Source organism: Protomyctophum parallelum (genome assembly GCF_964188405.1).
Source record: "Protomyctophum parallelum genome assembly, chromosome: 2".
In the NCBI taxonomy this organism is placed as follows: Eukaryota; Metazoa; Chordata; class Actinopteri; order Myctophiformes; family Myctophidae; genus Protomyctophum; species Protomyctophum parallelum.
Genome location: NC_139699.1, coordinates 21,665,370 through 21,692,118, shown reverse-complemented (window position 1 = coordinate 21,692,118; position 26,749 = coordinate 21,665,370). Strand labels below are relative to the sequence as shown.

The 26,749-nt window shown below is 44.5% G+C and overlaps 1 protein-coding gene across 2 annotated transcripts in view; it reads right to left on the bottom strand.

Annotated features, from left to right (window-relative positions):
- The window catches only part of myzap (myocardial zonula adherens protein), a 37,580-nt gene extending 11,056 nt beyond the window's left edge, over positions 1 to 26,524 (bottom strand). For both annotated transcript variants that reach the window (XM_083759521.1, XM_083759522.1), the window contains exons 1-8: positions 26,410 to 26,524; positions 23,772 to 23,861; positions 8,509 to 8,601; positions 4,690 to 4,884; positions 3,820 to 3,912; positions 3,209 to 3,322; positions 1,637 to 1,789; positions 554 to 679 (exon numbers count right to left, since the gene is read on the bottom strand). In XM_083759521.1, coding sequence (XP_083615647.1) covers positions 554 to 679; positions 1,637 to 1,789; positions 3,209 to 3,322; positions 3,820 to 3,912; positions 4,690 to 4,884; positions 8,509 to 8,601; positions 23,772 to 23,861; positions 26,410 to 26,481 — 936 coding nt within the window. In that variant the 5' untranslated portion in view covers positions 26,482 to 26,524. The remainder of the gene's footprint in view (positions 1 to 553; positions 680 to 1,636; positions 1,790 to 3,208; positions 3,323 to 3,819; positions 3,913 to 4,689; positions 4,885 to 8,508; positions 8,602 to 23,771; positions 23,862 to 26,409) is intronic.
- Between the last annotated feature and the right edge of the window lie 225 nt (positions 26,525 to 26,749).

Below are 26,749 nucleotides of genomic sequence, written 5' to 3'. Positions count from 1 at the left end.
AAGGTTCCATTTGTACTTTTGAGAACAGAGTTATATTATCTGTCTTAAGTTACCATTTTGGCCCGAGGCTGATTCTCAAAACAGTTTTCTACCAAAAACAAACCCTGTTCAGGAGTGTTAATGTTAAAGAAATGGTTTCTCAGCCTCTCGTAGCAGATGGAAGCATGAAATGACACGGATGCTTTTCCTCGGGATTGAAAGGTGGTTCCCAAAGTGGGGTCCTTGAGGGAGTTCCCCCAGCTAAATGATAGTTAGGAACAAAATGGACCCTTATGGGTCTGTAACTCTGAGAGTGTACAAATGGAACCAAATGGACCCGTTTTACAATATGCATTGGGGTCTCAGAGATAGAAATGGGGGTCCGTAGCCTAATTTGGGTCCTTGAACTGAAAATGGTTGAGAATCACTGCTAGAGTCATGAAAGCATCTTCTCTTATGGCGGTTCCTGGCATATCTTTTGAAAGGGGGGGGGGGGTTCCGCGTGCTAATGAGAGGAGGTCCTTGACACGTTAAAGTTTGGGGAACCACTGGTATCTCTAGGTTCCGACCAGACCTGCAGGTGTTCGATCTCCACTCGGTGTTTCTGCTGTTCCTCCAACAGCTTCTCTTCATACTGCCTCTGGAGCGTCACGGTCACCTCCTGGACCACCTGACCTCTGGCCTCTGAGGAGCAGTCCACCTGGACAACACACACACACACACACACACACACACACACACACACACACACACACACACACACACACACTTAGTTACATGCAATACATTTTGAAAACATAATTAACTATATGAATTATAAAACATGACATAGCAAGATTTCAGGATTGAAAATTCACGCTTGTGTAACCGTTTAAACTTGGATTTTCTTGGCCGATCATACATTTGAATTAGTGTAAAACTATTTTGGCCCTTCACTTTTTGGATTCATTGTGCAGAAAAGGGTAAGAAGCGTTCCTTGTGGAAACATGCGCCGTTTCTGAACCGCGGTGGGAGGGGCCCAGGGTGTGACCTCATCTCGGAGCTACAGAATGGGCGTAGTGCTGAGGGAACATACTGGGGCTAATAGTATATGTGTATAGTAACAGTCCCAGTTTGTATAAAGTAATATCCCATAGCAGTGCTCAAGTAGACACCATATCTATGGTATATCTGTTTCCACGCTATGCATTGTAACAGATATCTATAATCTATGCCTCTCTGTACTGGAATTGTTACTATTTTAGTCCTATGGGTTATTTCTGAACACTCTTGATTATTTATCAATAAACACTTTTGTTGTGAAGAAAATATATATTTTTTCTAAATGAAACATTTAGTTGAGGCAATTCAGACATCGGAGGCACCGCATAATATCGTCACTATCGGGCAGAAACCTCTATTTTAACATTTTGTGTTTTTTTCCCCTAAATTAATGCCCTGCTTGATCATACTACAGCTTCACACAAAAGCATCAAAAGTAACAGATCTGCCAAGCTGGAGACGCGATGCGGTGTAGGCTCCTCACTGGGAGGAGAGCCAGTAGGATACAACAGTACGTCCTCCCGGTGGGCGCTCCTCACTGGCAGGTGAGTCAGTATAGGATACAACAGTGCATGCATGCGTGCGTGCGTGCATGCATGCGTGCGTGCGTGCATACCTGTAGTTTCAGCGTGTGGTTCTCCTGCCTGGCGGCAGCCAGCTCTCTCTCCTTCTCCCTCAGCCTCTCCTCAGTCTTCTCACAGGAGGAGCGGAGCCTCTTCACCTCGTCTCTGGTGTCCACTCGGGTCTGACAGTTCTCCAGGAGAGATTTCTGACAAAGGAGACACAGTTGTTATTTCAGCCTTTAAAATTCCTCTCCAGACCAGTGGTTTTCAACGCTTTTCATATCAAGGCCCATTATTCTAGAATCTATTCTATTCTATCACTGCGCAAAAAGCATGGAATATGGATGTGTATATTACAGGAAACTCCCGTTAAACTTTCCAACAAACTCCGGTAAACTCCCGAATTGTACCATCACACCTCTATATTACCGTATATTACTGTATATGCCCGCTAAACTTGAGGTTTACGGGCAAATCTAGTGCCCATAATTGCCTGTTAACTCCTCTTTTCACACAGTGTATTCTATTCTATTCTATCATTCTGGAACCACCTTACCGAGATACCGAACCGGTAACAGGCAAACAATCAAAAATAACAATTCTTCTACATTCTCTAATTTTGTAGAGAACTTCTTGAAAATAAACTTAAATGCAGATGTTTAACAATAATTTAACCGAGTGTGTAAAAAATTAATGAAACCAAATGAACCAAAAAGGTTCTTATACAATAGATCTATAGGGGTCCATTTGGTTACCAACTCGCCACCATTTAGCTGGGGACCACCTGGAACCCCCCTCAAGGACCACTGGTTGAAAACCACTGCTCCAGACGGTGGGGGCTCCATGCAAACACACCGAAACTCACATGCAGCTGCTGCATGTGAGATGGGTGTGTTTGCATTTGAGTGGTGCAACCACTCCAAGGAACAGCGATGTCCGTGTTCACCCGCCTATGTGTTGGTTCATCCACCCACCCACCCATGCACCTATGTGACTGTGAGCACCAGTATGACTATTAGTACCAGTAGGGGCGCTGTTGTGCCAGAAACAGAGAGAGATATAGTGCTGCACTGTTGCCTGCTAATGAGAGAGAGAGAGAGAGGAGGGGGTGGGGGGGAGAGGGGAGTTGCACCAATCAGTTCACACGGGTGTGAGTTATTATTAAAAAAATCACACCAGTGTGAACCGAGTGGTGCAACTCCCGTCTATTGGTTCTCTGTATCATTCCAATTTGTATCGTCCAATTTCTTCTCTGTATCGTTCTAATTTCTTCTCTGTATCGTTCCAATTTCTTCTCTGTATCTCTGGTGCCCCCTACTGGTATAAATATGTAACATACTCGTGCTCACTTATACAGGTACACACACAGGTACACGGACATTGCTGGATGTAGGAGTGGTTGCACCACTCAAAAATCCATGAACCTGTGTACTGGCACCCTCTACTGAAAGTGATGTCAGACTTCGATGCTCTATATAAATGTTGCCCAAAAGCATCGTTGGTCCCTGCAGGGTTAAGTACAGCACTTATAAGTAAATGTACTTAGTTACTTTCCACCACTCCCCATGCCCCCGTCCCCCCCGTCCCCCCCGTCCCCCAGAAACCGAGAGCTTGATTTGTGTTACCTGCAGGCCGATGTTGGCAGAGATGAGGGAGCTGTTCATCTGATCAAAGCTGTCCATGGCTGCCGTTCGAACCCTCACCTCCGCCTCCAGAGAGCTGCGCTGGGAGTTGGCAGTCTGTACGGGAACACATGGCACGTTTATTCATGATTCATTGCACTGGAGGAGGATGAAGCTCTGAGAAAAGTGCAAGATTTGAGATTCAAGAACTAAATTGTTCCCCTTGTGGGATCGACAAAAAAAATATCTGTCTATTCATCCATCCATCCTATTTTTTTTATTTAAATACTGTTTTTATGACACGCGCAGGTCGTCGGGATCGGGACTCGAACCCATGACACGCTGCGATTACGTTTATGATTTTCCTTAAAAAAAATTAATCCGGATATCTATATAGCAAAGTAAGCTACAGATCTACACACTCAAAATGTGTCGTTTGGCAGCGCGTTTCGAGCTTGTAGATCTGCTACTTTGGATGCTTCTGTGTCACGTTGTACGTAGTGTGATCAGGTAGCGTTGAATTACGAAAAAACACAAAAAGTTAAAATATGGAGACGATATGTAAGTGCGTAAAGTATATTCCCGCGTGTGCGTGCGACGTGTGCGTGCGTTACCCTGATCTCCCGAGAGAGTTGCTGCATGGACTGCTGCATCCCTCCAAACTGTCCGTACATCCTCTCTCTGACCTTCTCCAGTGAGTCTCTGACCTTTACCACACACACACACACACACACACACACACACACACACACACACACACACACACACACACACACACACACACACACACACACACACACACACACACACACACACACACACACACACACACACACACACACACACACACACACACATAAACATTAGGCATCCATACTGTACATATCCATTATATCTTCCATGTTTCATGATAACATTTCTCAGTTACATTAAAGTCGTAAAAACTTAAATGTTTGGTTGTTGTTTATTCCGATAATAATCATTTGTATTTGTTCAGTAACAGCATCTCCATGTCTCTCCAACTCTTTAGTTTAGTAAACCAACGTTCAGATCGGTGTACCACTTTCATCCAGTCAGGAAAGGGAACCCCAGTACTCACACATCTTTTTTCAGCTTCAATTGTATAGTGTTCCAGTTCAAATTGTGTCTGCAAATACAGCAACATAACAACAAACTATACAATATTAAGTGCCCCCTTAACCCCAGCATCGGTATCTTGGAGAAAGCTTCTTGCAGAAAATAAGCAGATCGACAAGCTTTCCGCCACCAAAATATACAGAGAAATACAGAAAGGACACTAGCACAAAGCCTTGAGGTTCTCCGTGGTTAAACTCTCACCGAGGCACGTCGTTTTTAGTTGAAGACACAAAGTAGACCTGGAGGCAGGAGGCCATCCTGCTGCTGGTCTCGTTTGGCTTCAGTCCTTTTAAATTGGCCTCGCCTGCCCCCCCTCTCTAGTCCTCCGCCACCACTCACTCACTCACCTCCCGGATGTAGCGCATCTCGTCCTGCAGGTGACTGACGGACCACTCGCGCGCCATCACTTCCTGCTGCCTGTCGGCGCCCGTGGTCGTCTGCACCACGCCGTACACCTTCGGCCCGTGGCGCTGCTGCTGCGGCGGCGAGCCTTCCGCCGGCTCCCCATTGGTCACGGCTCCCGATGCCACCGATCCCGAGTGCTTCAGGGGGAGAGAGAGAGAGAGAGAGAGAGAGAGAGAGAAAGGATCACGGGCCGGCAGCGGGGTCAGGTTTCTGTACAGCCACACAATATACACACTCCACTGGTTTCTCTCTGTGTGTGTGTGTGTGTGTGTGTGTGTGTGTGTGGTGTGTGTGTGCGCGTGCGTGCAGGTGTGAAAGCATATACAGCATATTATGTGTTTGTGTGCGCAGTTTGTGCACATTGTTTGTTGTCTATGTGCTTTTGGTATATATATATTCCCAGCAATGCTGCTGCTGCTGCTGCATGCTGAGCACTTGAAACTCTGGGAGGTTGGTTGGTAGCCAGCAACTAAAAAAATAAAAGTGCAGTAAAGGGTGTCATGTTTCTGCAACCGTGTACAAGAGCTGCTGCTGCTGTCGTCTCTTCTGCCCCCATTGTACTGCCTGTCTGTCAACCACCCCATGGCCCTCCCCACGCCACCACCCACCCCATGCCCTCCCCTCCCCACGCCACCAGCCTGTCTGTCTGTCAACCACCCCATGGCCGTCCCCACGCCACCACCCACCCCATGCCCCTCCCCACGCCACCACCCACCCCATGGCCCTCCACACGCCACCACCCACCCCATGGCCCTCCCCACACCACCACCCACCCCATGCCCCTCCCCACGCCACCACCCACCCCATGCCCCTCCCCACGCCACCACCCACCCCTTGGCCCTCCCCACGCCACCACCCACCCCATGGCCCTCCCTCCCCACGCCACCACCCACCCCATGGCCCTCCCTCCCCACGCCACCACCCACCCCATGGCCCTCCCTCCCCACGCCACCACCCACCCCATGGCCCTCCCCACGCCACCACCCACCCCATGGCCCTCCCCACGCCACCACCCACCCCATGGCCCTCCCTCCCCACGCCACCACCCACCCCATGGCCCTCCCTCCCCACGCCACCACCCACCCCATGCCCCTCCCTCCCCACGCCACCACCCACCCCATGCCCCTCCACACGCCACCAACCACCACATGCCCCTCCCCACGCCACCACCCACCCCATGGCCCTCCCCACGCCACCACCCACCCCATGGCCCTCCCCACGCCACCACCAGCCTGTCTGTCAACCACCCCATGGCCCTCCCTCCCCACGCCACCACCCACCCCATGGCCCTCCCTCCCCACGCCACCACCCACCCCATGCCCCTCCCCACGCCACCACCCACCCCATGGCCCTCCCTCCACACGCCACCAGCCTGTCTGTCAACCACCCCATGCCCCTCCCCACGCCACCACCCACCCCATGCCCCTCCCCACGCCACCACCCACCCCATGCCCCTCCCCACGCCACCACCCACCCCATGCCCCTCCCCACGCCACCACCCACCCCATGCCCCTCCCCACGCCACCACCCACCCCATGGCCCTCCCTCCCCACGCCACCACCCACCCCATGCCCCTCCCCACGCCACCACCCACCCCATGCCCCTCCCCACGCCACCACCCACCCCATGGCCCTCCCTCCACACGCCACCACCCACCCCATGCCCCTCCCCACGCCACCACCCACCCCATGCCCCTCCACACGCCACCACCCACCCCATGCCCCTCCCCACGCCACCACCCACCCCATGGCCCTCCCTCCACACGCCACCAGCCTGTCTGTCAACCACCCCATGGCCCTCCCCACGCCACCAGCCAATGACGTTGGTAGCACTTAAAATCCAGTGTTGATTTTGTCGCCTAAAACTAAGACGTAAAATGACCGTCGACTACCTTTTTTCACTGACGAAGACTAAATGGAAACTAAATGAAAACTAAGCTACTGTATGATGACTAAACTAAGACTAAATATATTGACAATTTCGTCAATCAAAATGTGCTGCCAAGGCCTGGGCCATGGCTCAGCGGTCCAGGCACCTTGGCTGGTAATCCAGTCAGGCAATGTGTGCCGCGGGTTCGACTCCCGATCCCGACGGTCTTTACTGCATGTCTTCCCCCCATCTCTCTCCCCATTTCCTGTCAGCCTACTGTCTGTCCCTCCATAAAAAAATATAAAATAAAGGCGAAAGCCACAAAAAAAACATACAAAAAAAAAGTGCTGCCAAAAACAATACACGTCATGTAAGGGTGGTATTCGTTGCCTATACATGCTACTTTTTTTTAATGCTATGGGACATCATGTGTTATATAGAGTTACACAAGATACATATAGTGGAGCTTTATGTGGTTAAAATAACAATATCTACATATTTTACAGTGTCACGTAAAGATGACTCACGGTGCTAACAACGTATAGAGGGTATGCACATGCTTAAAGTGAATGGCCCATCGAGTGGCAAATCGAGTGGCAAAGCAACATGCAAAGTGAGTTTAACATTGTTTAACGTTGGGCCTGGGCCATGGCTCAGCAGTCCAGGCACCTTGGCTAGTAATCCAGTCTGGCAGTGTGCCGCGGATTCGACTTCCGATCCCGACGACCCTTACTGCATGTCACTCCCCCATCTCTCTCCCCAGCCTACTGTCTGTCCCTCCATAAAAATGCATAAAAACCCCCATTGTTTAACGTTGTTTAATGCAATCAGATAGGACTTTTCTGTTTGGATGTATGGGCTCTCAAGGCCAGAAAGTAGTTTTTTGCCACTCAGTAGGCATTCCTGCATAACTTCCGGGTTTGGTGATGATGTCACACACATACCCTCTATAGCGTGCCAGCTTGTTATTATGATCAAACCGAGGGAGGGCTTAAAAGTAACAATATCTCAAACATCTTCCAATATTACAAAAAGCGGATACTTAAGTTTGTATGGGGAGCCAGCACATCCTCTCATTTTCAAACAACTCAATACTTCCTGAGTCCTTTGTCACTGCTGCGGAATCACAGGAGGGAATCTATAGAGGCACAAGACTATTTCACAGCCAAGTGCATGGATCTGATTTCGTATTTTTCATTCATAATTGTGCAATGCGCATGAATAAGTGGAGAGGTTTGTGTGCTCTTTGCAGTGCATACTGTATTTCCACGTGGGTTCTAAAACTAAAAGTGACAGCCTCACATTTAGAACCAACCCTAACCCAACCCCCGCCAGTGGGGGGCGCTGATAGTTCAGCAACCGCCACCGTTCACCACCATTCTATTTGGCTGTAGAAGAAGACGGCCTCCTTGTGGTCACCCTAAATCGAACAAATCACTGGCTAAGGCACATAAACTCTAACTCTCTCTCTCTCTCTCTGAGCAGGCAACAGTGCAACGCTATCTCTCTCTCTCCGTTTCTGGCACAACAGTGCCACTTTTGCCCCTATTGGTACACTAACATAGGGACATAGGGATGGACATATGGACATAGGTGTATGGACATATGGACATAGGTGTTCCTTGGGAGTGGTTGCACAACTCAAAAGAGCTGTAACGCCGTTTCTCTATACAATGCATTTCATATCTGCTTTTGCTCAAGTATTAATTTTGAATTCCGGACTTGTAACGGAGCATTTCTATATTGCAGTAGGCCTATTGATACTTTTACCTATATAAGTAACTAAATGTAGTACTTTTTCCCCTGCACCACTGGCAGAAAGTGTGCTTGCTGTGCATGTGACGGCGACACAGCTATCAGTCATGATAATGCTGTTGTTGTTGGTTGTGTACCTGATCAGGTGCCTCGCTGCCAGCTGGCCGCTCTCTCTGGATCAGCCCATTCTTCTTCTTCCACGCCCCGTTGACAACCTTCGCCTGCTCCTCCTGCGCCAGAAGAAAAGGCGATAATATTATAGGCCTACCGAAGAATGCTTTTGTGGATGTCGTTTCTGTTTTCATAGCTTCAGCTCTGAGAGTCACATCAAACGGTAAAGGAGGGGTTAATGAAAGGGGAGACTTTATAAAATAATCAGCTATCCCTTTTGTTCAAACATTCCACGGCATCCAAAGGTTATCATTAAAGTAGCTACTTTTTTGTACGGAATGTATTTTCATTCAACTCTGTTTTTGCCCCTTGTACTTAAGTCGTACAGTACATGCAGTATTTGCCCCGTGTTTACAATGTCCTTTAAAGATATGCCTGAGCGTATAATGAAATCAGTATTGCCTGTAAATCATCATTACAATATGCCTGCTTCACCGAGAAGCAGGATTTTAAATGTTTTGGTTTTGTAATCTATAATATAGATTACAAACCAAAAAAATATGTGCCTCTTGCACCTAAACTACAGTATCAGCAAAATGCTACACTTAAATACGGCAACACTCCACTTCACACAGTCTTTCAAATATACTGTACATCTGTTCATACACAACGCAGACATCACAAAATGTATCCCTGCATTAAAACACGGAGTCAATTTAATCCAACACTGATGCCGCTCAAAAATATCTCCGTTTGGATTCACAGATGACATCACATTTCAGTGCTTGCTACTAGGTATAGTTCCGGAATCCTGGCAGCAATCTGCCTTCTCAGTCAAGGGGGCAAAACCTTTGGAACTCCTTGCCTACGGGTCTAAAACTAGAGACGGATGGGGATGTGTTCTACAGAGGCCTCAAATGGTTGAAATCAAATCAACTGTGCTCACATGTACTGTATAGTGTCTGACTGCTTACCTGAGTGATTATGTCTACTTTGTTTTATAGGTCAATGTAATGGGTATTGTACGTCTCTTGTAAAATATTAGTATAGTATATTATTAGATTATGCATCGGCATGTATTTTTTTGTAAACAATTGTTTTTTTAGTATAGGTAGTTCAAATTTGTATAGAAGTGCAACTTTGTATAGAAGTTGTATAGGTAGTTCAAATTTGTATATAGAAAGGCCTAACCAGGGACTGGGGTTGAAATTAGCCTTGTCTATAAACCCTATGTACAAAGCAATGGTTTCATGTTTTTACAACTTGATACATTGTTTTTTGTACTGTCCCTGATTATTTTCACAACCAATAAACAAGCTTAACACTCATTTAACCAAAACACTAAAGGCCTTTACTACTGTATATAGTGCTAACTGTATTTATAGCCTATGATTTATATAGGTCCACGTGACGTCACTAAATTTGTACCTTGTGTATTTAACTATACCACTGCAGTGAACGTATATGGAACTAACCGCGGCTCAACCACACGTCTCCACACCTGACACCGCACTTCCTTGAGGACTCACACAGAAACACCTGCCAAGTGTGAAGTCAAGTCGATCGGACGAACAGATATGCGTATAGGACAGACAGACAGACAACACCCATTCTGTATATATGTTTTTTTATTGGTCCATCCTTTAGTTTATGTGAATGAATTGCTTAGCATTTTTTCCCAGAATGCAGTGGTTCTGTTATCAGCTGTTAAATATTTTGTTCAGGGATTTGGATTGGATAGAATTGCATATAATTCACACGCAGGCACAGGCACGCACACACGCACGCACACAAAGCTCACCCTGGTGAGTGGTATGTATACTGAAATAAAGAATTGTAGCGTAGAATAGAATATTGCATGTTGTGCATTTATTTTTGTACCACTTGCATATTATATTAATAATTATAATTTAACTTATGTAATATTAATTGTAGGCCTATTATTTATTATACATATTTAACCAATGGAACCAAAGTGAATAATGCCTTTAACCCATTCATGCCGGGAACCCCTTTTGGTGTTTTAAGCATTATATTTAAGTTAAGGGGGGGGGGGACATTTGTAGAATCGAACTTCGGCCTAAATGGGGTAAAAAAATAGAGCGTTCCTGCCACATACACATAATAACAACTATAGTGGTACTGTGTCCCCCAGCCAGGACCTCTAGCCTAGAGAGCAGAGGGAGAAAGACGTTCACACCCAGCACAGATAAGACTAGGGAAAAAGGAAAAAGACCTCTAGAACAATGACGCCAGTGTTGCTTCATGGACAGAAAAGAGAACACGGACTGCTGCAACATTTAACTCCACCACGTAATCTACACAGAAAGAGAACATGTTGCCGGTCGAGACAGCAGCTTCTCTCGTAGGCGGATGTCAATTCCAACACATGGATGGAGACAAGCATGGCCGTCACAATGCCTAACAACAGCTCGAAAGGCCTAATGCTTAACCCATTTAGACCGGAGGACAATTCTACAAAAAAATTGCTTCAAAATCCTACCAGTTTTCTATGTCAGTGGTTCTCAAACTATTTCACGTCAAGGACCCCCAGAAATTATACTGTGTTGGACCTCCATCTGAAAATATGTATAGTTCCAGGGACCCCCCAGAAGCAAAGATTTGCGTTAAAACCGTTCGCTCTGAAATAATATATATTCAAAGATTTGCGCTACATTGTCACGATAAAAAGAAAATAGCAGATCTACAAGCTCGTAGCGCGGCACGTGAGCTTGTAGATCTGCAATTCTTCCATAGCTAAAGTATAACATAATGCTTAAAACACCAAATGGTGTTACCGCCCAGATTGGGTTAATATAGCCGTTTATATGCTGTGCACATACAGTATTAGCAACTTGGCAAGTCCTCTTTGCATGTGCAACTGAAACTACAAATCAATGTGGTCGATAAGGGGTTACGTGTGGGTTGTAAGGCTGACACATGGAGGAAAGAATCTGGCAGCCCTATAAACCAAAAACTTTGGATTGGAGTTTAATTGATTGATTGATTACTTTTTTAAAAGGTTTCTTGAAATTAATTTTCATTTATCTTTCATTTTTATTTTAGGTTTCATGACCTCAAAACAATAAAAGATTAATAAGAAAGTACGGTAACGTACGGTACAGTTATACAATATTGCTAAAAGTTCGGATGGTTTAATGCAAAAAGAATTGCTGTTCAAACTTGATTCCAATCTGTTCAATCTGGATAGTTGGGGAATATAGAACATAGCCTTAGTTGCATACTGTCTCGCACCTAAAATAGACGATCTACGAGCATATTGAGCTCGTACCAGTGTTGTTTTCGTCGACTATTAATAAGACGGAAATTGTTCGTCGACTACCTTTTCCCACTGATGAAAACTACATGGAAACTAAATGACAACTAAGCTATGATGACTAAAACTAAGACTAAATATATTGACAATTTCGTCAACAAATAAAAACTAGACTAAAATGTTGGGAAGGAACTAGTGGACAAGTGATCCAGTAATAATGCTAATCCATTAGCTAAAAAGTGCGCCCCGAAAATAGCTGATCTACAAGCTCTCAACGCGTCGCAGCGCGACGCATTGTAGATCTGCTAGTTTTGGTCAAAAGTGCCCTCTTACGGGATTTCAGCCCCTGCCCCTCTAACACTCTGTGCACATCCCTGCTGCTGCACAGTGTTTTTATCTGGTTGTGTTGTAAGGCCCTCCCTGGAACCTGTGGTCAGAGAGGCCACTGCCACGTCCACTTACATAAGAATCACACAGAATCAGATGAAAACAAGACGCTATCTATCAACGTTATGTCAAATATTTAACCGTCATTCCAAGAGTCACTGTCCACTTATTAACGTGGCATGGGCTTATTTGCTCTCGTCTTCGCACGCACGCACGCACGCACACACGCACGCACGCACACACGCACACACGCACGCGCGCACCATGACACATTGTGTCCCTCACTGAAGACAGCAGATCTACAAGCTCACAATGGGTTTCTGCGACTAGTATAAATCAAGTCATAACTAGTCTAAGCCCAATCTGAGAACCCATCGTCAAAAAATAAAGGAAAAACAGCACCCCCTCCTGTCAGGTGCTATTTACACGAGGATGGTGTTCATAAAAAACGGCAAAATAAAGTACCGTTTAGCGCTGTCATTTAGACGAGAACGGTGTTCTCAGGAGGTGAAAACGCATCGAAGTGAAAACGCCTCCCAGAGTGCAAATCTTTGAGAACACCGTTTCCTATGGTCTCCATATAAACAGGCAAAACGGTGAATCCGCAAAACTTATGACATCATGGCTCACGTTAATTGGCTCACAGCGGCAGCGCATAGCCTATGTTTATTACATTGATGCAGAGCAATATCATTATGATATAATGGAGTTCCTGAACAAGCCTCCCTCCTCGCCTACAAAGTGCTGCTCATCAGCGATGTTGAATGTAAAACCATGATGTAAATAAAAAGCCTTGTGAAGTTGTGATAGACGGCAGCCGCGGCAGCAACGTTTATTTAATAAATATATATCATCCCGTGGCGCGCCCAGAGCAGTGTTGCGCCGCTTGCGTCTTCTTCTTGTACGTGGGTGACCTGTCTATTTGGCAGCCCGTTATCGCCACCTAGCGACAGTATAGCATAATAGCACATTATATCATAACTTGTGCGTTCTCGTGTAAAGGGTAAGAAAAAATGAGAACGCAACGGGACTTTGACGTGTTATATGGAGATGGTCCCCGTCTAAAAGAGGCCTCAGAGACTAGTCTAAGACCAACCCCTAAACCTAATGCATACAGAGACACACACAGACACAGAGGGCTGTATTTTGCGTGTCTTAAGTACCAGGTCGTATTACCTAACTTGAGTAAACTAAAGACCTGGAGGCGTGATCAATGCCATTTGGCTATTCTGAGTGGCCAAAGAGCATTGATCACGCCTCCAGGTCTTTAGTTTACTCAAGTTAGGTAATAAGACCTGGTACTTAAGACACGCAAAATACAGCCCATAGTCTATAGCCTGGGGTCCACCTATGCTTTGTATGGCATAGGCAGCTCCCGGCAGGATCCGTCAGGAGAATCTAGACGCAGCTGCACGACATGAGACTAATTCATTAGAGCGACTGAGAGAGAGAGAGGAGTGTGTGTGTGTGTGTGTGTGTGTGTGTGTGTGTGTGTGTGTGTGTACGTGTATCTCTCTTGCAGCCCATTTGACTGAATCCATTTGACCGACTTTGAAGAGACCCTCCTTTTGACTGGATGCATTGTGATGATGAAACTTAATGCTGCATTCAAGTAAACTACACACTGTGTGTGCCATATAGTTCCCAGGGGTGGAAAGTCACAAAGTACATTTACTTAAGTACTATAGGGATGTCCCGATCAATTTTCTTTGCCCCCGATCCGATTCTGATCATTTGATTTTGAGTATCTGCCGATACCAATTATTTTATTTATATTTTTCTAGAACACTTATGCTATATCACAATAGTGATATAGCATAAGTGTGACTCTGCAGTGATGCAATACGTTGAATCCAGGCCATAGTTCCGTTCCAGCTCTGTGACGCTGCGGTGATGCAATACGTTGAATCCAGGCCATAGTTCCGTTCCAGCTCTGTGACGCTGCAGTGATGCATTACGTTGAATCCAGGCCATAGTTCTGTTCCAGCTCTGTGACGCTGCGGTGATGCATTACGTTGAATCCAGGCCATAGTTCCGTTCCAGCTCTGTGACGCTGCGGTGATGCATTACGTTGAATCCAGGCCATAGTTCCGTTCCAGCTCTGTGACGCTGCGGTGATGCATTATGTTGAATCCAGGCCATAGTTCCGTTCCAGCTCTGTGACGCTGCGGTGATGCATTACGTTGAATCCAGGCCATAGTTCCGTTCCAGCTCTGTGACGCTGCGGTGATGCATTACGTTGAATCCAGGCCATAGTTCTGTTCCAGCTCTGTGACGCTGCGGTGATGCATTACGTTGAATCCAGGCCATAGTTCCGTTCCAGCTCTGTGACGCTGCGGTGATGCATTACGTTGAATCCAGGCCATAGTAACCGATAGGATTCTCTCTCTCTCTCTCTCTCTCGCATGGCGTCGGGTTACCAGACACGCCTTTTAATTTTAACTTTATGGTGGTTAGACACTTTGCCACTGAAACCCAATATCTGGAACGGTTTAGGTATTTCCTTCCTCATTCATTAAGTACTTTGTTCTTCCTTTTTTCCTGTTGTCCCCATCTTCTTTCTTTTTTTTTTTAATCACAAAGCTTGTTTTGTTTTTGTCTCTCTCCAACCGAAACCTCCTGTCGGCGAAAATTACCTACTGTTTCAAAATGTTGCTCGAGAGGCATGTGATATGACATTCCTCTCTGAAACATAAATTTACATTTATTAAAGCAGCTCTATGTAACTTTTTAACACTGAATGCAATGTACTTTTGTCCAATCTGTAAGGTAGTCAGAGTATGTTAACAATATTTTTGGGCAAAAAGGGTGAACTGTCCCGGTCCCCAAACATTGGGTCGGGACCCATTAGTGGGTCGCAGCAGACACATTGTTATATGGGTCCCCTTCGTTTTTGTTTCCTAAATTTGGTTTTTAATTATTATTATTATTATTTCAAAACATTTTCATTCCCCCAAAAAATGCTAAACCTTTCATGAATTCAACCAAAATTCAATGATTTCTTTTCCATAAATTAGAAGAAAAGAGGATAGTGAAAATAGTCGATCTGCAAGCCCACAACGCGGCATGGGAGAAGGTCTAATTTCTGTTTTGGGTCACAGGCTGAAAAGTTTGTGAACCCCTGATACTATGTCCACTCCTTTTGTCCCTCATCAACACCAAATCGATTCGCTGAAAGTAGCCCATGTACTGTACAAGTTCACAATTACAGATGTCCCGATACTGTATCGGTATCGGAAAAGTATCCTTATTTGTCATATCGGTACCTGCGAATATATGCCAGTCTAACCACTGATCCGACACAGGGGTAAGGGGTTGACACTAATATGGTAGGTAAATAAAATGTTGGGACATGTGGAGTTTGCTTTGGAGTTGGCCAAACTGCAAGTGCACATTTGAGTGATGAGTCTGCTATAAACACAACACGAGATATATAGCTAGATAGCTATAAACACAACACGATATCACAACACTGGTATCGGAATATCGGCCAAAACAGAAATTGTGGTATTGGGATCGGATCGGAAACAAAATAAGTTGTATCGGGACATCCCTCACAATGCACCGCAATGTGACATGTGAGCTCGTAGATGAGTCATTTATGGAAATAAATCAGTTATATTAGTTACAGTAGTAGAAGTCACATATAGGTGTACAGGTGACAGCGCATATTATTGGCAGATCATTTATCTCAAGTGGTTTAATATGCGATCATTTATCTCAAGTGGTTTATTATGCTATGGTTATAGCTCTCTTTAATTTGCTAATAGCCTCTACAATAACACAGCAGAAGCTGTCATACAGACAGGTTTTCTTTTTCCTTCATGACCTTTCAGGATGCATAATTCTGTAGGAATTAATGTCCTACAGTATGCAAGGTGCCTTTGTCACTATAGTCCAGAATGCTTCTTCTTGTTAAGTGGGTTCCCTCTGTATGCAGATGTCTGCCCTCTGCTAACAAACACATTGGCATCCTCCATAAACCACTGGTTCATGTCAAGGACCCCCAAATTCATATGTATTTGGCCGCGGACCCCCATTTGAAAAGGCTTTGTGCCAGAAGGGACCCCCAGAAGAGAAGATTTATGTTAAAATAAATTCTAAATGAATCAACAATTTTCAAACCCTTTCGCTATTTTTTTTTAAATTATTTTAAAAAATAGCAGATGTAGATCTGCTACTTTAACACTTTTTTAGATCATCGGCTATTTTTGAATACCCGTAGCCAGTAGGGCTGGGTGCAATAACCGCAATATCGCCATACCGCCGGTATGTAACGCATACCGCGGTATCGGGTTCATTACCGCGTTTTAAAAAAACAAAAAAACAAAAAAACAGTGACGCTCAGTCAGTCTAATCATGCCAGCAACACAACAACACCAGAGGGAGTTAAAAAAACCATGTGCAACCCAGATTCGGCACAAACAAGGATTGATTGATTGATTTAAATATTTATTAACATTTTGCAGAATTACACTACATTTCAAGCACAACTCAATACAAAGACTGCGAGTGGACACTTGTTTACAAGAGGGTCCACCTAAATTCATTTCACTCCTATGCCACAAAAATGCAGTTCCCCAGGGAAATGATGGTTTGGAACCAAATGGACCCTTATGGGTCTGTAACTCTGAGAGTGTACAAATGGAACCAAATGGACCCTAACAGGGTTTATTATCGTGAGAATGATGGCTTCCATTTTCGCATTGCAACTTTTCAGGACTAGAAAGCCTGCAGTTTCTATTAGCTTGGATTCTCCATTGATGTCACTGTTGGGTGGGTTTCTGAACTGCCCACAGCCCTCCTATGTAACACAGACCGAGTAGAAAAAAACGTGCCATTTTATCATGATTATTAGTGAGGACCTATTATATGAAGATAGGTTGAAAAGTGGTCCTTTAATGATTACCGTCATTATGGTAATCTCACAATTAATATCGCACACACCATACCAGTAACTTTTATTAGCCCTCTGTGTGGATTCAGAATCGGCAAACACATGAATCATGTGCCTCCTGCTACCTGAAAGGTGTTTATGTATCCAGTTAGTTGCTGTTGGGCAGAAACCTCTTATCTCCAGATTCTAACTTGTGTTTTTTTTATTCATTTTTTATATGAATTAACGTCACACAAAAGCATTAAAAGTAGCAGATCTACATTCTATTTTTGAACTACAACCCTGAAAAGATTTCTTTGGTCATGGAACGACCTGAAGTTTCTTTGAGAAGTTTCAATACACTCCTTGGGAGGAAAACAGCCATAGCCGTCATCACAAAATGTGATGAGGTCAGCACATTTGGCCGAATTTAGCCCAATGAGTGTTTCTTTGTGCAAAACTAATGCTTGGAATGGATTCAGAATAATGCAAACCCCCTAGTTTCATATGTCACATCATGCTAGTTTATAGAATGATGAAATTTTGACCTTTTTTGGCCTTATATAGGATGTTAATGGTATGGTCACATATTATGCAAATAACTCAAATTTCCCACGGGAGTTGAATTTCAAACTTTTAGTACATTATTATTAGACACCTTTAGAAACACATTGGTGGAGAGATTTCTTGGTAACGATTTAGTTCCCAGATTGATCAAATACCTGATAAAATGCCCTTACTACAAGGGGATCATCTCTGATGTACAGTCCAACATCTGTGTAGTAGCCTTCATATTTATTATTCCTGTTAATGTTGTACTTGTATTATATTTTATGGATACTTTATTGTCTCCACCAGGCCGAAGGCATGGGGGGAGAGTATGTTTTGCACTCCGTCCGTCCGTCCGTGTGTCCATCCGTGTGTGTGTCCGTGAGCAGCTAATCTCGGCCACCCTTTACCCCGGTCGATGCCAAATTTTGCACACACACTCCCTGGATGCCAACGATGAACCTCTGCCCCAAACTTTCCACAACGGCCTGTTATAGCGCCACCAGGAGGCCGCTTTATGCAAAACAAGTTTTTGCACAGTAAACCTACAGATTTTGTCCAAACATTGCGCAAATTGGTACACAGTCTCTCTAGAGCCATTCAACGAAACCGGTCTTTCAGATTTCTCAGACTCCATCCTGATTGGTTAAGATTGGCTTCCAAAGTTCACAGGAGTGCTCAGTTTCAAACAAAATGCTGCAAATCATGAACACATCGCGTGATTTCCGTGAAATTGTGCACGCACATTCCCACTAGGCCGAGGACGAAATGCCACATGAACAATTTCAACTCAGCCTCAAGGTGGCGCTATAACTGGCCGAAAAGTGTTTTTACCTCTAACTGCACGGATCTGTGGATAATTTACTTTTGTTGCCCTTTTATCCAACCACCAGATGAAGGCAAGCTGCAATGTCCTACATTCCTATCCTGGTGGAGACCTGTGCCCAGAAGGGCACTTTTTCTAGTATTTATATTATTATATGGGGTATCATGGATGTATTACTGGCTGTTCTGTAATCGACATGTATACGATGTAGCTTTGAAGTGTAATAATTTCTGCCTCTTGGCCAGTTCCCACTTGAAAAAGAGACTGTCTCAATGTGTTTTTACTGGTTAAATAAAGGTTAAAAAAAGAAAGGAGGAAAAAAAAGTATTTCCTCCCGACAGAGACGATATAATATAAATGAATAGCAAGAAATCCACAACATTGTGTGCACACAAAGCGTTGTGTGGTTCTGGCGTGCACACAGCGTGCACACACACAGCGTTGTGTAGTTGTGGCGTGCACACAGCGTGCACACACAGTGTTGTGTGGTTGTGGCGTGCACACAGCATGCACACACACAGCGTTGTGTAGTTGTGGCGTGCACACAGCGTGCACACAGCGTGCACACACACAGCGTTGTGTAGTTGTGGCGTGCACACAGCGTGCACACACAGTGTTGTGTGGTTGTGGCGTGCACACAGCATGCACACACACAGCGTTGTGTAGTTGTGGCGTGCACACAGCGTGCACACAGCGTGCACACACAGCGTTGTGTAGTTGTGGCGTGCACACAGCGTGCACACAGCGTGCACACACACAGTGTTGTGTGGTTGTGGCGTGCACACAGCATGCACACAGCGTGCACACACACAGCGTTGTGTGGTGTGCACACATCGTGCACACAGCGTGCACACACAGCGTTGTGTGGTTGTGGTGTGCACACACACACAACATTGTGAGGTTGTGCCACACAACCTAAGGTCTCTCCAGTGACTAATGTGTTGAAGTCACTGCACTCAGCGCTTAAGTGCTTTAACCCTTGAGCTGACTGTCTTGTTATCAACTCAACAATAGCCATGCAGCAGGACAGTCACACCCTCCGAAAACGGAAGCGTGTGATGTTCAGTTTATTATTACAACATTCAGCCAGCTTGGAGCCAGTTCAACTGTGTAGAAATTCCTTTTTTTCCAGTCCAAAGCTGTTACTTTTCAGGGTTTAAATTCAAAAGCATCAAAACAAGTAGCAGATCGACAAGCTCGAACTTGCAGATCTGCTACTTTTGATCTGAAAGTATGTAAATATATGGAGATAAGAGGTTTGTGCCCGACAACAGCGATATATTCCATCTGCAGTGGTTGGAGTAGGGAGACCACTATACTCCCTTCTCTTCCATATTGACATATTGTGACCCTGCTGTCGGGAATGGTGACGCGGAGCATTCCATCTAACGCATTGTTCTCCCGCGTGGGAGACGTATATAGCTGCGGCTTCCAAATCCACCAAGGACATAAATCTTGCAGCTTTTACGCATCGAGGCTGCAGTTAGCAATTAGGTGCAAAGTTGGTACATAGTACATGTATGGTATACTCCAGACCAGACCAAGGTACGTGTTACATACTATACGTCAACTCCTGCACTTCATCTGAAGGTGTGCAGAACATGTTACGTAACATAATGACATGATAACATAACATGTTTCTGTTAAAAAACAAAAAATAACAAACGTGCACTCATTGGAGGAGCTAACTCAAAGCCTTCCCATGCAGGCGTTTACTTAAAAAGAGCAGTGGTGGAAAGTAACTGAGTACATTTTACTCAAGAAGTACTGAACTTAAGTACAATTTTGTTGCATTTGTACTTTGCCGGAGTATTTCCAAACTCCTCTGAGAGATTGTACTTTTACTACACGCTAGAATTATTTGAAAACTTGAAGTTTTGTAAATTTGTATTATTATTAGAAAATATACAGTAACCACTTCAGCCCTATACTGTATACATTTCAGCCATTTGAAAATAGCAGATCTACAAACTCACAATGCGTTGCGATATGACGCATTGTGAGCTTGTAGATCTGCTATTTTCAAAATATTTGTAAACTTTGAAAACGTGAAATGGGACATTCTGCATGATGACTATACTTTTTACTTTTGTTACTTCAAGTGCATTTAGTATGCCAATACTTTTGTACTTTTACTCAAGTACATTTTGAATTCCGAACGTAATATTCTACATTGCAGTATTTTACACTTTTACTTAAGTAAAAACAATCGAGTATTATTCCACTACTGTTAATTAAAGGGACACAAGTTCACAACTCTCCTCTCACGCTCTCGACACTTACATCTGATCTCCCTTAAGGCCTATACGAATCCCCCTCAGTACAAACAGAGCCAGGATCTGAACCACCTCCTATAGCAAACAACACAGTATAGGCCCTGCAGCGTGCCTGTTCAAAACCATACATCACATGACGTGCTCAGCATGTCAAAAAACAAACCCGAGGTTAATGTACCGACTGTGCACAATGTGTATTCTCAAAGTCAACAGACTTGAGAATATAATACATAACAAGCTATAGACGCCTTATCAGACGATGTCACTCTGATAAGCACCAGCATGTGCACGCAGGCCAGCAGCACAAGAACCCTGCCTCTCATAAGATGCAATGGAACGGTTCTAACTGCACTCACGTGTAATAAATGACCCATCAAACTTTCAGATGCTGTTTTTTCTCCCAGTGTGGAGGAAGAATGATTAGGATTTTATTGTATTCTCTCACTCTTGTATCCATTGGTTTCTGTTGTGTGTGTGTGAACAATAATAGCAATTCAAAGCAGTTGTCCTCAAAACCACACCTCCAGTCGCTGTCATAAGAACGGGAAGTGCGCTCATGATCACAGCAGCATGTCCGCATGTACGTCCGAGCTGCAATACGGTAACTCTGTCACTTCTTGACCGTCTGATATTAACCTGAGGGCCACATTAAGTAAAGGTGGGCCCCGGGCCGCCAGTTGCCCATGTAATGCACCACCAGTGGGCCTTGAGGGGGTTCCAGGGGGTCCCCAGCTAAATGATAGTTTGGAACCAAATGGATCTTAACATTGATTTTCCCAGAGATAGAAATGTCATAAAATGGGTGGTCCGTAGCGTAGACTAATGCATGTCAAACTGGGGGGGTCCTTGAAATTAAACGGGTTGAGAATCACTGCTGGAGCCGTGAAAATCTTCTCTTATGGGGGTTCCTGGAATATCTCTTCAAATGGGGGTCCGTGGGCTCATTGGTGTCAATTTGGGGGTCCTTGACATGGAAAAAGTTTGGGAAACTTTGCTTTTACGCCACCACAAACCACCAGCTCACTGATACAAAGATATTTCCACAGTTTGCTGTGTGACTATCGCACTGAAGATAATTAATAACAGCTGAGTATGCAATACATTATTACTGTATATGTACAGTATGTGCCCACACCCTTCATTGTTGACATTGCATTGAACTCTAGACTACGCAAAGTAGATAAGAAACAAAAACACAGCAGTAAATGTGACAGTGAGCATAATGTTAGTTCACTTGTGTTGCGACGCATTGTGAGCTTGTAGATATATAAATATATAGGGTTGAAGTGGTTAATGTATTTTTTCTAATCAAAATTTAAATCGCCAAAGTTTTCAAATAATTGTAGTGAAGTTAAAGTACAAATGTTGGCTCTGAGATGTAGTGGAGTAGAAGTAAAAGTATTGAAAATTGGAAATACTCAAGCAAAGTACAAATACCTCAAAATAGAACTTAAGTACATTACTTAAGTAAAAGTACTTAGTTACATTACAGCACTGCTGTGTACCATAATGGCACACACACACACTTGACAGTAAAAACAGCACTATATAAGTGGCTGCTTGGCTTGCAACCTCTTTTGGTGCAACAGTATCTTAAAAGCACCTTTGTCAAATGCTGCTAAATATAGAACTTAGAGAGGTGTATAAAGTAAGCTAGAGAAACAGTAGAGGACATCTAAAGCAGTGGTTGATTATGGTTTTCAACCTTTGTCATATCAAGGCCCATTATTTACTTCGGCATTTGAGCCACGGAACCACCATTTGATGACATTTAGCCTCTCAGACATTTTTCAGAAATAGCAGATCTACAAGCTTGTAGTGTAGCACTCGGTGCCGCGCTATGAGCGTGTAGATCTGCTATTTTTCAATAGCTAAAGTATAACACAATGCTTAAAACACCAAAAGGGGTTCCCGCTGTAATTGGTAATTATGAAGATGACAATACTAAACTGTCTTGACTACATTCACATGAATCATCACAGCTAGCGTCCCTTTTGTTACCTCACAGTATACTGGGAAGCAAGGCTTCCACCTGTTGGTTGTCTGGCAGATGACCTATTCTTACATAATACCCATGTTTGACCATGTCCACTGACCACTGACCACACCTCCAATGTATTCTCTGCTCTGTCACTGTGTATAAGAGAGAGAAATGTGAAGAGCTCGGGAGCCTTGCATTCGTGCTTCCTCCCTGGGCGGGTACAGACCGGTCTTTGTTTCAGTCCACTCTCTACCTTTATTATTTCTTAAAGATTCTGATGTGAGTTCTGAATAATCCACCGTCCAGAATGGGTTAAACACATATGCTATTTAAATATTCTTGAGAAAATAAATGCTACTATTTGTCACAAAGTGACTGCAAAAGAAATGCTGCTATTTGTTTCAAAAAAGTATAACATGAAGTTCTATATATGATGCAATGTGACATAGCTCTGTTTACAAAATGCTGTACCCCATCCAACTGTATATACTTTCCCCATTTCCAACAGTTTTCATTGTATTTTGACACTTGCTTTGGCAATGTAAACATTTGTTTTCTCATGCCAATAAAGCTCCTTTGAATTTAATTGACTAATAGTAACTCTTATTAAGTCTTGGCATCTACTGGAGCTGAAAAATAGTGCCTGCAGGTGTTTGCAAAGGGTGGAATAATTGCATATAATTTATTTTGTTCTGCCTATTACAGTCTGACGATGTTATGGCAATAGTGTCTGATAGGGTACAAATGGACCCTTACTTACAGGTACAAATGGACCCTTACAGGTCAGTGCTACAGTATATACAGCACCTCAACCATCCCAAAGAACCGACGAAGAATAACCACCATTTGTGTGTGTGTGTGTGTGTGTGTGTGTGTCTGCGTGCGTGTGTCCGTCCGTCCGTGCATGCGTGTCTGTGTGTGTGTCCGTGTGCGTGTGTGCATGCGCATGCGTGTGCACGTGCGTGTTTGTGCACCTGCCACGTATTAGTGAGGGTGATTTAGGGTGTGTCTAGGAACATCAGAGGAGAGGAGCACAGCTTGAAGCGGTTTGCAGAACGGACGGACTGCCATGAACCCTCTCTCTCCGACGGTACAGAGGGAAGGCTTTGAAACGTACCGTGTCTGATGATCTGCCACTGTTTGGTTGCTTTGTTCCATTCTCTCCTCCTACAGGGTGTAGCGTGAGTCTGAGACGTCGGATTCTCCTCTGAGGACAAAAACAACACAAACATGCAACAAAACTTAATTTTTTTATTAGATTCCAATCCCCGCCCAAAAACAACAGATTGTACTGTATATTGTTGGGGCAGAAACCTCTTATCTCCAATATTCATAACACAGAGGTGGGGAAAATAGCCTTTTGTTTTAGTGCCCCAACGACGTGGAATGACCTACAGCTTAAATTAAAGACCTGTATAGTCAGTGATTTCACTTTATTCAAATATCACTTCTTTTTTGTTTTGTTGTGATAATCCTCCCTACTATAGAGTGTGCTGACCACATAAGGAGTTCCTCCCTGTCCCCAGTCAAAAAAACGTAGGTTTCGTTTTTGGCTATAGGTGGCCCAGCCTTCATCCAATCAGATATTAGGTAGTGCTGTCGCCTCACAGCTAGAAGGTCCTGGGTTCGATTCCCGCTCGGGACGCTGTGGGTGCTGGCGGCGTGTTTCCTCATCAGTGCCCATACCTGAGGCGGGGTTGGCAAAAGGGCCTTTCTGTGTGGAGTTTGCATGTTCTCCCCGTGTCCCCTAGGGTAGGTTAAAAACATGCAGTAATCCTGGAGACCAGTCTCTAAACTGCCTCCCCCTGGCCAGCCGGGGCGCTTGATGGAGGGGAAAGGAACTGGTTGGAATAACGTGTTCCTTCCACATGCTACGTCCAACCAGGGAAACTCCCCCCTGTCAGGTGTAAAGGAGCAACTTGGACACTCAGGCATGAAGGAAGCATGTTCAAGTTCAAGTTCAAGTCCGTTGCTCTCCCCATATATGGGGACTAGGTTGGCAGAGGGTGTGTAGAGCCCAGGATCACATTAGATAATTGACACAGGGGTGAAAAATGGGTAAAAATATATATATATAATAATTCAGCAAACTCAGTGGCTAGGCTAGGTAGTTTATTGGGACATTTGTGGTCGTAGTGACTACATCTGTCATTAAAGAAATATGTTTTTTCAGTTATTTTCTTAGTTTTAAGGGTAACTGTTGTATAATTGCAATTACACGAGAGGGGTGGTTTAACGTCATTAATGCACGCCTGCGATGCGCCAGGAACGAGCCCGCAGGGCGAGTTCCGAAAGCAACGCAGAAGTTAAACCACCCCCTCTCGTGTAATATTGCTTAAATATACTGTAAACAGGTGACATTACGGGACCTCGCTAGAAGGTGAGAAGAAAGTGAGAAATGTGAACAGCACAGTGGTGGTACAGTAAGAAATTAAATAAAAAACTATAAGTCCTGGGGAACTCCTTTCTGTTGTGGTCCTATGTATTCAATTAAAATGTACTGTAAGTGTTCAGTAACAGAGTCTCCCTGTCTCTCCAGCTCTTTAATAAACAGAAAATACATTTTCCAGGTGGGTGACAAACAACATTTCAGCCAATCAGGAGAGAGTAGCTATTCATGAGCTTAATTGTTTATAGTGTTTCAGTTCCAAATTTGTCTGCTCATTTATTTGTGCCATCACTTAAAATTCCACTTGTTTAATCTGTATCCTGACTGCGTTCTCTATCCTGATTGGATAACATCGGTATCCCTGTTTCAGTTTCACAAAATGCATTTTCTGTTTAATAAAAAGCTGTAGAGACATGGAGACTCCTGTTACTGCTTTTTAACACTTATTTTAAGTACTGTACCAAAGAAAGACACACACTAAGATTAACACAATAATACATGTCATCAACAAATACACTACTGTATATGTACAAAAGTAATACAATAAATGTACCCCCCCCCCCTTGATAACATCTACAACCCAATCTTTGACATTACTGTGATACTAGGGTTGTCAATAATAGAGTTCAATCCAACTACACTGAGTTTATCACACTTCCGTGCGGGGTAGTGATAGTTTAGGTAGTGAGTGAGGACTGTTTTGTTTGTCAGACAGAGAGAGAGAGAGAGAGAGCGAGAGAGAGAGAGAGAGAGAGAGAGCTGATCAAATAACCATGAATTGAAAGCCCTGCCTCTTGAACTTGGATCTCATTACACTCTCTTGCAAAGTGAATGCATCTCACAGGCCATAATGTACACGTATGCATGTATGTATGTATGTATGTATGTATGTATGTACGCCGTGTCAGTGTGACGACAAGTCTTCCCATCTTGACTCTTGTTGTGTCTCACAGCGACTACTCAGCCAAAGATAGGTGACACGATAATGCTTTGTTTTGACATGAAACTGCACTTGCAGGGGAAGCAGTCAGCATGCATGGAGTGCGGAGAGCAAACAAGGGCATGCACACGCACACACACATTAAGTGTTGAAAGTTCACCGAAAATAAAACCAGAGGGAAAAGGCAAACATACAGATATATAGAGAATGATTGCTGAAAGAGCATAAATCATGAAGTGTAGAAAAACAACAAGTGGAGTATACGTGGAGAGTGGGTGGAGAAATAAGGAGAGGCTTGTGTGTGTGTGTGTGTGTGTGTGTATACAGTACATGCGTGCGTGCTCAGTACATGCATGCGTGTGTGCGTATACAGTACATCATGCGTGCGTGTGTGTTCCTTGTGTCTCATGTATACGGTCGTCTTACCTCTCCGTTAAAGTCTGGACTGTCTTCAGTAGTGGTGGTGCTGACCCGTCCTGGCGAGCCGTAGCGACGCATGTCTCCCCTTCTGTCCACTCCTCCTCTGTTCCTCCGCTCTCTCTCTCTCTCTCTCTCTCTCGTCCCGTCCCTCCCACTCCCCTTCCTCTCACTTCTCCCTTCCTGAGTCTCTGCTCAAGCTCCAAGTGCGACCACCACCACCACCTGCCCCCCCACCCTGCTCCACCACCACCCACTCCACCTCCTGGCCTTTCCCACTTCTTCCCACTAGTACCGACCGCAGTTCAGGGACAAGGAGGGAAATTCCACATGCCTGTATGTCACTGCG